At 36.0% G+C, this 12020-nt stretch overlaps 1 protein-coding gene across 1 annotated transcript in view; it reads right to left on the bottom strand.

The window, feature by feature from the left end:
- Window positions 1-190: 190 nt before the first annotated feature.
- LOC104619839 (DENN domain-containing protein 1B-like) overlaps window positions 191-12020 on the bottom strand; it is a gene marked incomplete at its 5' end in the record, with an annotated part of 81809 nt that continues 69979 nt past the window's right edge. The window contains 5 exons of the mRNA XM_010285865.1: window positions 191-472; window positions 861-914; window positions 2740-2799; window positions 5510-5590; window positions 7484-7553. Coding sequence (XP_010284167.1) covers window positions 191-472; window positions 861-914; window positions 2740-2799; window positions 5510-5590; window positions 7484-7553 — 547 coding nt within the window. The remainder of the gene's footprint in view (window positions 473-860; window positions 915-2739; window positions 2800-5509; window positions 5591-7483; window positions 7554-12020) is intronic.

A 12020-nucleotide genomic window follows, 5' to 3' on the forward strand; every position in this document is an offset into this window, starting at 1 on the left:
GCCGCGCCTCACCGAGGGACCGCGGCAGGGCTGTGGCACACCTCCGTCCCGCGCGCCGCACGAGCGCCACTACAGCCACCAAGCTCCAAGGAGTTCTGCGGCACCGCGTGATTTCGTACGGTGGTGAACCCCCCCGGCAGCTTAACTTTCAGAAGGAAGTTATTATTTGAAAGCGTAAAAATGCACATCTCTACATCCGTATCCAGCTCCAGACGTAAACGCGAGAGCGGAAAGCAGAAAGTTTCGAAGCTCTGTCATTAGATGTTATCCAGCTGAACTCATCATAGAGAACGTGATCCGAGATTGCGCGTTTGCAATCTACCCGCGGCACCACCAAGTACTTGGCATCTGCAGAATGGAGGTCTTTATTAAAAGAAAAAATAACAACAACCATCACCATTCCTGGTGCACGGTTACCATCCAAACGAAAGCAGGTATGGCATCTTTCCAGAAAGCCTGAAACGATGCCTCCCTACACAGAAAATAACTGCGTATTTTCATAGCTGAATTTGCAGCTTAGCAATGCAGCGTTTAAAGGGCAGGTATTCAAATAACATGAGGTGCAGAAGTAGAATATATTTTACTTAAGTAAGCCAAATAAATGCAAACGAGCCAAGTAATCATGAAAAAAGGGTGGGTATAGCAGTGGTCAAAAATGCCCTGTTAATGCTTTCAAATGGGTTAATGGTGAATGTAACAGTAACTACTAGCTAAAGGTTGTAATAATAGACATCAATCATATTCTAAAAACAGTCCTGGGAAAAAAAAAAATCTCCTATTTTAAAAGCAGAGTTCAGGCCTACCCACAGAATGAGGTTGAGATTTCTCCTAAATATTTAAAAAAGAAACTGCATACTTACGCTTTCAGGGATTGTTGGCAATCCAGTTATATCAGGAGTAATGAAATACGAGTGCTAATCAATGGGGAAAAATAATTAATAATTTATGCACACAGAAACCAAAAATTCTTTTTTTAAAAAATCAGCATTTAGGATTTCCAACCCCATCTTTGTTTAAGCAAATAGCCATTTTTCCAATAGCATTCTTACCGCTACTAGACAAAGAATTAAGCAGATCACGACACGAAATGACAAGCTCTGCTTCAGCACAGCACACAAACCAAGGAGACAAAATGCTGGGCTACAGTTTTGAAATAACACTGAAATTACGATAGCTTTAAATGCTGGCATGAGCCCAAGAGTAGCATTGATTAACTTAAGCGTCAATTTAAAAATTGCAACCAAAAAAAAAAAGTTAAGAGGACAAAATATAAGTTCAGAATAGAAAAGGAAAAATCATCCACATGTGAAAATTAATAAGAATAGAAATACTACTACTTGATATACATTCTCATCTCTTTTCAAACATCTTTGAATCAAAAATGAGCTAAGAGAAATGCAAGGTCTGATAGCTTGAGATTCTGTAATCGTTTATGAAATATATTAGCAATTTTATGCATCTTAGTTTGAGGCCATCTAGGATGTAAATATAAAACAGATTAAACCAAAAACAGATGTAATTTAAATTACTCTCATTAGTCCAGTGCTTTTAGTAGTTATCAGACATGGATTTAGCTCAGTCATTTTAAGGCATCTGTGCATATTAGTCTAAATTTTGAAGGAAAAAAAAATAAGTGCATATTAAGTAAATGTGATAATTATTGACTTTCTAGCTTTTATTTGTTTTTAGCCAAATTTTGACATTTTTCATAGATTTTCTTTGGTTTTATACTGTATTTTAAAGTTACAATTAACAACACAAAGACACAGTTTGTTTTCAAGTCAAACTTGAAAAAGATATACTAAAACATAAAGGAAGTCTGTAAGATATTAAATGTGTCTTGTGTTCAAGAAAAAAAAATTATTAATACTATTAACTCTGTGTAGGAGACTTATTAAACCAGCTTGATACATTTAATAGAAAATTTTCCCCACAAATTAGGCCATTTGGCAATAGTTTAGAATTTAAGAAAAAAAAAATTGGCTTAAAAAAGGCATCCCATAAACATCATAGCACTTGCACAATAAATATCCCAGGTTATTGTTTTGCATCAACAGAGGAAAAAAAGCTAAATTTTTTTCTTTGGTCAAGAACAGGGAAAGGTTCAGATTAATGGAATGCCTACATTCTTCAGTAGTATAGTGAGAACAGAAAATGATTTCCTATATGTAATAAGGTCACAGAATATTTATCAAAAGATTTCTGAGTAATGAAGTTAATAACTTAGAGAAGTAATTATTTATAATTAACAAAGTAATAATATTTTACTCATTAAACTGAAACGGAAGTCAGAACTATGAGAAGCAAAGACCCATTACTGCAGTCATTAAGAGTCATAAAGCAGCAAAAATAATGTGGTATGGAGTCCTTGCACAGTTTTGTGAACTCCCTTAGGAAGATGTACGACCTTGGAAGAGATGTTAAATTAATAGTTGATGTCCTATATGAAGTTTTCTCTAAAAAGGACACTAGAAAATGCAAGTTTTCTTCATCAGTTTAAGGGTTTGATTTTGGTTGCGGTTTTTACAAGAGGATTGACACACAGAGAGCTCTGAAGTTAGACTGATTTAAACAGAATAGGTACATTAATATTAGACTGCTCTTATAGGCTAAAGACAGCAGCAGACTTTCCCAAAGGACAGGTATAAATAAGCCTGAAATCAAAAGAGATATCCTATAGCAAGTAATTATTTCTTTAATTACAATAGGCTTTAGATAGTCAGGGCCTTTTAAACTCACCGATACAAGACAAGGCTGTTTTTTCAACACTTGCTCACTTGCAAATATCATCTCTTGGTTCTTATGCAAGATGAGAGAAAGATTGAACAATTGACTTTTTAGTTTTCCAATAAAAAGGCCAAAGCTGACTCTAATGCTTGTAACATTCCATGTTTAAAATATTGGCTGAAAACTGTTTTATTCTTTGTATTCCTCCCCCATTTGAATTCAGACTTAACTTAGCTAGCTTTAAAAAAAAAAAAAAAAAAAATCACTTTTGTTAGCCCTCTGTGGATAAAAGTGACATAAATTATATTCAATCTCAGGTTTCAAAGAACAGATGATCACCCCTCATAAATTGCAGCTGCAGAATATTTGCTACTGGGACTAAAAGGTGAGAGCAGAACTTGGTCCTTAACTGGACCAAGGCATTTTGGTGTCCTCCTGCCTAAAAATTACTGGGAAACACCAGGTATCCAGATAGTGGGCATGACTTCTGCATGACTGTATACGGGCAACCCTAAGTGCTGTTGCGGTCTGTCATCTAAAGACCGCTTCAATGTCTGTGAGCCTCACCCTGCCGCATACCTGAGTAAATGGAGGGGAGGGATCCTTTTAGTTTTGCATTACGAAATTTGAACTAGACTCATCCTGGCACAATCAAAAGCCACCTCATGATGTCATTACTACAATTGTTTTTCAGAATGTAACTTCTTTTTAAAGTCCATTACTACTGATGGTTCCAGTCTAGCTTATTTACAATATATGAGGAGCAAGAAAGGAACATCAATATGAGATTAGGCACACAAAGTTAGAGTTGAAAGTGGCCATAAACGTTCCCTGCTCCCTGCAGCACTGAGCATTACAAAACCAGAGATGCCTGTAGATCCAGCAAGCGTCTGACTCAGGCTAACCTATTCCTTCCTGCTCTGCCCTGACTGAACCCACAATATTTGCTCGACTGTACCTGCAGCCAAGCAGTTGGCAAGAGGCCTGCATTTAGATAATTGTTGTTCAGCTAAAAAGATTATAAAACTCTTTGATGTAGCAAGCTACTGGCAACAAGAGACAATTGAGGAAAAAAAAATTCAAAAGTCAGATAAAACCAGCAAGCGTCAACTTTATTGCAAGCAATTTGTCATCCCAGTGTTGCCAACTGTATTCACCACAACATTCATTTTGAAGTAGGCGAGTTCTGTGCAAGATGCACTGCAATACTGATAGCAACAGGCAGTAACGTTTTGCAAGAAATGCAAGGAAAAATATCTTTAAAACTTCTCTATGTCCCTCTGAAACACAGTAGTATTTTTAAAGGACTTTATAAAGCATCTTAGGGTCACCAAATTAGAATTGGTTATAATACTATAATAAATGACAGCAAAATACTGTTTGATATACAGAAGTATTCTTGGCAAAGGTACCATGAATTGAAAAATAACTTGAAACTATTGCACTGACAACAAAGAAAAAACTTAGCAACAGAAACAACTCTGACTGCAGCCTCAAAAACCAGTACGTTGTTCTGGAAAAAAACAAACACGAGACTGGAAGGACTTCCAAATACATTGGATTGGCACTGTTCAAGGGGGGGGAAATGTTAGGTTTCTATAGCCTAGTGAAAAAACATCACAAGGAATCGGAAATATGACTAATTAAAATAAAATAAAATAAAGGTAGCATTATGTTAAGCAGCAAGGGTGAGTCGCTACTGGAACAGAAGTGGTAGACTCTCCATTTCTGTATGCCTTCATAATAAGGCCAGAAGCTTTTCTAGAGTCTGTGCTTACTTTACTCAAAGTATTGAGCTCAATTCTAAAATGAGTTAAAAGTAACAGCAAATGACACAAATAAGGTTAAGATAAATAATCTAATGATATTTCAGTATGTGCGTAAGAGAAGCCTTTATAAAATCACTTCTTTCTGTGCCCTGCAAACCGTGATAGTTCCACCAAGGAGCAGTTATTTGCACACAGTTACTTATGCGTGCAGCAGTTGTACGGGTGCTGTGAACAGGAACAATGACTCGGAGACAGCAGAGGCTCTGTATTTGCTTTACATTTCATGCGGGCTCCACAAATGGATTTAAACACGCGTCCATCTGCTACTTCTGTTGGAAACTTCAGGAACTGTAACAGTGACAGGCTCCCTTTCTGATGTTTCTGCAGCAACACCACCTTGCCATATTATCAGTGTCCAGCCCCACATCACGAGAAGTCAGGGCACAAAAGCAAGGTAGGCATGGACATGTTCTTTCCCCTAAATGTGCTGAAAGTTTCATGTAACGCAGTACAATTCTCCTACCATCTCCCCTACAGCATTTTTGCATGATCGAACAAAACTAGGAAGAAGGGGAAGGAAGGTGGGAAAGAAGCCAGCTTACACAGATTTTTGACCAATCCTGCAAGTCTACCTACTCAGACATAAGAGGCAATAAAACGGAGTTAATGTCTCCTGATTCACAGCAGGAGAAACCAAAATTATCTACATGAAACAGCTGGAAGCACAAAAAAGTAGTTCTAGCACTGCCAGATCCCACTGCAGTTTACTTTCTCACCATAGAGCAAAATTCAAATTTCTGCTTCTTTATGACTCTGACTTTAAGAGAACAACATGAGACAGAGACAAACTCTATTCTGCACAGAGGAGAAAAAAAAAAAAGCTGTCCAAGCCAGTTAATGATGGGAAGCAACATAAGTTTACTCTTTACAAAGGGTTTGGGGTTTTTTGTTTCAATCTTGCCTACTATTTTATAGTCAGTAATAGGAGTAGGAGTTAAACAGAGAATACTTACCACACTTAAACTGACTAACGCATTCGCCTTTGGCACAGGATGGCTATACAATGATCTTAACAAATCATTTGAGTCATTTTCCTATAGGGAATATTTTTAAAAGGTAGTTAATTATTGCATAAAAACTGATTAACTACCATCTGCTACATGTCAAACAATATATATACAAATATATATATTTCATGAGAAAGACAACTGAAATTCACAGTGAAGTATTTAAATATTAAGTATAAAATTCAGGCCAACTTTGTATCTCAGAAAATTATCGTATCCACAAGTTAAGTCAGTCTCTTATACATTTCCCCATATACCCCTTAAATGAATCACATTATTTGCAGCTGAAATTAGTGTTAACACGTCTAGCTGGTCTGTGCATCTTGGACATCATCTTCCTAAAACTGTTAGCCGTGATATTTGTCTATTCAAAGTTTTACTAAATATGCAGCTACATAGCTATATTGTATACTTTAAAAATTATGCATCAGAGCACATAAAACAGTTAATAAGGTTTACTAAAAAGTACATTCAGCTACCAGGTTTAACTAGGATCCCCCACCCTGGTCTCTAAAAGAGGCATTTACTTGGGAAAGAGATTGGGCTGGAGTTTTTGTTTGGTTTAGGGTTTTTGTTCCTGGAGATTAAATTTTTTTGTTGCCAAAATAAAACCAAAAATATCAGTGACAAGCCAGGGCCAGCCTTTAAACATATTGTTTGAATTTGCAGGAAGCTTCCACCTCTCCCCGCAAGACTAATGACGTTGCTGAATCTCATACTAATAAACAAGACTTTGGGTCTAGCTCTGGGTCAGACAAACAGTGCCTGGGCCAGGAGGGAGCAACGTTCTCTAGCAGCCTCCTCAGCAGATACGGCACTAGGCAATACAATAAAATACTTCTGTACACTGCTAAAACCTTCTGAGCCATCAAAACAGTTTTCTAGGCGTACAGGACAACAAACTTATAACGCAGCAACTTAAATTGGTTGCAGTAATAGCTGCAATGCCAGAACCAGGGATCAAGCAACAAAGACGAAGACAATCCCTAACCTTTCTGTCAGATACAGCCTTATAACAATTTTTACTATTACAGTGAAATCAGGGCCAAAACCAAAGTCTCATTATACCATTTACAAGATTTAAATGTATTCCACACTTCACTTTATGTAAACACCACTAACACCAAACTTTACCACTGCATTTTGTTTTTACATAAAATACCTTCATTCTCTATAGTCCATTTACTATAATGCGCAATAATTGCTTATTCTATAGTTCATATATTCTTGAAATGTCAACTTTTCCAGCCTACAGCATATGGCTGACTATTGATGCTTTTTTTTTTTTTTAATTACAATCTAGTACACTAATATAGTTAAAGCAGAAAGGTATAGCTTTAATGTTCTCAGTAAAGACAGATGCCAGTATTTCCTTTCCTGCATAATCCTGGAATATGCCTAATTGCTCATGAATATGCAAACTAAACTATCATGATTCTTCACCAAATGCTGCAAGTAATTTTGTCTTGCTAGTTGAGATGACAGAATTACGAGAGGTAGTTTTTAGTTAATATGAAGGGTGAAACAGTACATCATATTTTACGCAGTTCTGAAAAAAAGTGTTTGTAACTGATAATCAGATAGTTCCAGAGATCTACAGTTTACAATCAATACGTCATACAATTCTCCAGTGATGTGACACTTTGCTCACACTTCACCCAGGATTTGTTTATGGTAAGACTGACACTTTATAAAGGTATATTCTCAGCAGCTTTTAAGAGTAATGTGGGATTCAAGTGACAGTGGCAGCTGTATGTCCAGATCTTTAAATTTCAGTATGATGAATGTAAAAGCTTGCTTCTAAATTCTACTAACATCATAAACTTTTAAACAGTATAGAATCACTTCACAGCACTTCAAATGCTGACTATTGTTTCAAGGAAAAGGATTTACACAAAGAAATAGAATATCTAAAATTACCTGTTCTTTAGCCAAATAATCTGCCAGGGTGTTTAGGAGCTTGTAGTATACCTCAAACCACGGAAGGTAACTAAAACAGGAGGGAAAAAGCATTTTAATAAAATATCAATATATTTTTCCCAGTGCTTCTAAAATACTACTACGATTAATCTGACTTGCACATTTTTATAATATTTCTACATTAAAAAAATGCATACAAAACTTTTTCCCACAATTTTAACAGCACATAACCGATAGCTACTAGAGAAGCTACGGTTCTTTACGCTGGACACCTGCGTGAAGTTCCATTAAGCCCAGATTAGCTTATAGTACTTTTACTTCTCATTATTTTTAAAGGCATCAAAAAAACATTTTAAACGTTGCCAAATCACATTGCCATTATCTTTAATTGTTACGGCTTTCAGTACTTATGTTATTTGCCATTTTGAAATTCTACATCCTGTTGTACCTGGTGGTACAACAGGTACCAGCCAGAACTGCTGCTTCCCTGGGGAACCCAAAACAACTTTATCTGGGCAGACCAGGTACCCTGTATTTGACCAGTGGTGCGACACTATGCAATAGGACAGGTGTCACATTATATGTAAGAATATTGGTCTCCCTATAAAGTCATTTCTATAGATAGAATTAACTTCTAAAAACAAGAGAGCATTCACCATTATTGCAAACAGACAGCACATTAATACACGAATACCCAGCAGACTCCTAAAGCAAGTCTGCAGCCCATATGCGTGCAATACTCTCAGCGAGTTAAACAGAATCCAAGATAAATAAGACATGACTGAAGAGCATGAGAAAAGAAACTCAAACCCAGTGGCATCAGTTCCATTTTTTTGCCATCTACCTACAGAATAGCTACCTTTAACAGTGACATCATCAGTGACCGCACACTACAGACCTTTCCATAATCACTATTAAGCCCGTGATACAGATGTAGTAAGTCTGGCAAACTAAATAGTACCAGTATAAATTACTCCTTATTTAAAAATTACACACCTTCTTATGTCTGTTAGAATTTAATTACAAAGCACATTACTAAAATGGTAATAGTATCGTTAATATTAGTTGTTTGAGATTAGAAGGGGGGCTGGGAAGGAAATAAAGCCTGCAATGTTTGTACCACATTTCATACCTGCATCTAACAATACTACACACTTTTGTTATTCAGTGTGGTGTAAATCCACAGACATACTTTCAATGCATTTCTTAAAAGCTTTAGTGTGCACTGTGGACAGACCTTAAAATTTCAAATTTATATATTTCAGGAAACACGCTAACTGCAACTGAAAGAGCCCAGTATGCAGAACCTAAATGTTTTCCCTGATAGGAAAAGGAAACCTATTAGGGGAAACCCTGGCTAGTAGAGAAGCCAAGTCTACTTTTGTGTAGTGAGTCCAGTGAAGGGTTATGTTTTCTTTGTAACACCTCTGTTTTCAGTATGCAGCTGGCAAGGCTTTAGAAACAGATCCCAATTCTTAGGGCAAAGAAAGAGAATAGCAGAAATCTGAACATGGTTATAGTTTATGCATTTTCTAGCAATCTTACTTTGCTATCCTTATAAATGTTTAACTGCTAGTTCTTAAAAAAAAAAAAAACACACAAAAAAGAAAACCCCACACACAAAAAGCCATCATGAAGTTACTCTTGCCAAGCCAAAGAGACACAGAGGCAATGACTTCTTTTAGAGCCACTGTATTAATGTCTTTATCACACTTTACCATACACTGTACTGGCTGTTCATCAAAACTACATCAACCTCTTAATGCCCACAGACATTTTTAATGCTTAGTGTTGTTGACAGTAGTTAAGGTGTGACATTATTGCATTTGTGTTTCAATATACTCTTATATAGTCATAAAATTTACTGCATTGCACCTGCATAAGGCCTTAACCACTGTAACTGCTTACAGGCATGAACGCTGCACGCCCTTGTAGAACACCCATCATAACGGCACCTATACCCTCTGATCTTTGAGTTTTCTCCCACCTAGGACTCATGGTCTACTACCCTCTGAAACCGTGTTAGCCTGGCTTTACACGTCGCTGAAAGGCAGAGTAGATAGGCAAACAAAATTGTGCACCACGGCGTTCCGAGTGCCTGCGAACGGCGGACCGGAACACTGTTCCAGCGTTTGGTCCAAGTCAAGGTACAAATGGCAAAGTATTTTTGTAACACTGGACAGACAAATGGGTTAGATTGTCTAAAAGCTTTCCAGACTTTTGCTATCACCTCTGCATTAGTAGTGTACATCGCCCCAGCATATTTTGCTGTAGAATAAAAATCTTATCTGATCATTCATTTTTCATAACGAACATTTATGAACAGCATTCTATAAAAATAAATGCTCCTACTTCAATAAAATATTAACCATATTTCTTTCTTGTATCTATGATCTCAACTCCCCTCTTACTGTGAAAAGAAAAATTAGATGCAATTTTTAAGTCTATGCATAAAAAGGTCAAATACATTATTTGAAATTAATGAACCCTAGCAGAAAGCCAAGAGAGATTTTTCTTTCATAGTGCAAGGCATGCTGACCAGAGTACTCATACAAGAATTTCTTCCCTTAGCAAAATCAGGTTGATGATACACTTCTATGTCTTCATGTAATAAAACTGCAAAGCAAAATATTATAGAAACAGACTACTTGAACATAGTTTAAAAATGCCAGTTTCCTTTCTGAGATGAAAGATTGGAAAAGGAATTGCTTTAAGCCTTATAACCACAAACATGAAGTTAATATAATTTCAACATGCCTCTTAAACCTGAAAAATTAAGGAAATCAAAACAAGTACTCCATTATATTATGTGGCATGAAACCAAAGGCCACTGAGATCTGTCCTCTGTTTCTTTTCCACATTATCTTCAGTTCTTCAAAAGCACAGTTTAATTGCAAAAGTTTTTGTCAATATTTTTAATTATACTGTTCCTACTGGAACAAAATATTACAAAGATCTACTGGAAAGCAAAAAAGTTCGCTTTGTATTTTTCTTTTATGTGTTTATTAATTGCTATTAATTCAGTATTATAAAGTATTGTTACATTTGTTGTTTTCACAAGCAATAAAGAGTGCATTTGTGCGTGCATATACAATGCATCTCTGCATTCAAACATAAACATAAACACAGGTTGTGTTTGTTCATAATAAAGACAGCTATCTGGTGGTATTACAGATTCTCAACTCAAAGAGCAAGTATAAGCTCTTTTTATCTTGTAACATCCTCAAGACTGACAAGCAACATTTTTGTCCTCTTATATCACAGGCTGATTCTGCAAGCCCATGTGTTAATAATCCTATTAATTTATTTGGACTACTCTAGTAAATAGATTTATTCATAAATGAACATTCCCATGATACAGGCTTTACATCTTTATTCAGTACATCGTATTGGATAAAGCACTATACAGTGCTTTATCCAATGTGATATATGTGTTTATATATCAATATATATATTTATCTCATATATGGTTATATGTGATAACTAAAAACCAGAAGCATTACAGGTACAAGAATCTTATTCTCTTGTCCCGTTAGCAAGTCTTGCAAAATTATTTAATCTTTGTTTAGCATGGAAGAACTAGTCTATGTACAGAAAAGTCATGCAGCACACAAATGTCCATCAACATCTGTTAGGCAGGGTAACTTTTTTTTCAAATCACTGCAGAAATGGACTGTCTGCAAAAAATAGTTTTGAAATGGCTGAATTTAACATAGAAGGCCTGTAATATATTACTCCTAACTCAAAACCGTCACACTAATGTGTAACTTAACAACAGATAAAAATCAAAATTCAAGTCTATTACTGGAAAGACCTTACCATAATAGTTGTATTCATAGAATTATTTATGAGCAGTGCATTTCATATATAGTTAGCTGACTTACGAAAATGTCAAAAGGTTATCAATGAAGGCCCTTCACAGTAGATAAAACAGAAGAAAAACAGGGCTTTAATTTACAATTTTAATATATTTAGAAGCCCAAACTTCAAATAAAAATAATTTATGTTCTTAAACTGCGAAACCATTATTGGTTTCTTGTTTATTTTGCTTTCATTGTAGACATTGTCTTTGCATGCCTCGTGTCACAGTTGCAAACGTACAACAACCTCCAACAACATACAACAATTTCTCTGAGGTTGCCACAAAACATTTCTCCCATAATTAAGAAAAACATCAAAACCTACGCAATATTGTTTTAATAGATATGTATTCCCTGGTTGAGAATACAGTGGTCTTTCTTCAGAAGTACAGCCACTGCCTGTCACAAAAGCAAGAGGCCAAGATATTTCATGGTTAATTAAAAACGTGTTTAGCATTTTCTTTTCATCCAAATGAGCCACAAGGCAGGAGCTCAGACTTTGAATAAAAGTCACGCAGAACCCTTGTTGCCGTAAGTAGACTTCCACCTCACTGGTGCTTCTACTATAGCTCTGATAAAACTTTTACATGCATGAGTCAAAGGTTAAATAAAGGAGAGGAAATGTTTTCTGTCAAATAGTCAGGTAACCACTAACAGTCCTGAACTATCAGCAGGAC

This window comes from Phaethon lepturus, unplaced genomic scaffold (assembly GCF_000687285.1).
Source record: "Phaethon lepturus isolate BGI_N335 unplaced genomic scaffold, ASM68728v1 scaffold12824, whole genome shotgun sequence".
Classification (NCBI taxonomy): domain Eukaryota; kingdom Metazoa; phylum Chordata; class Aves; order Phaethontiformes; family Phaethontidae; genus Phaethon; species Phaethon lepturus.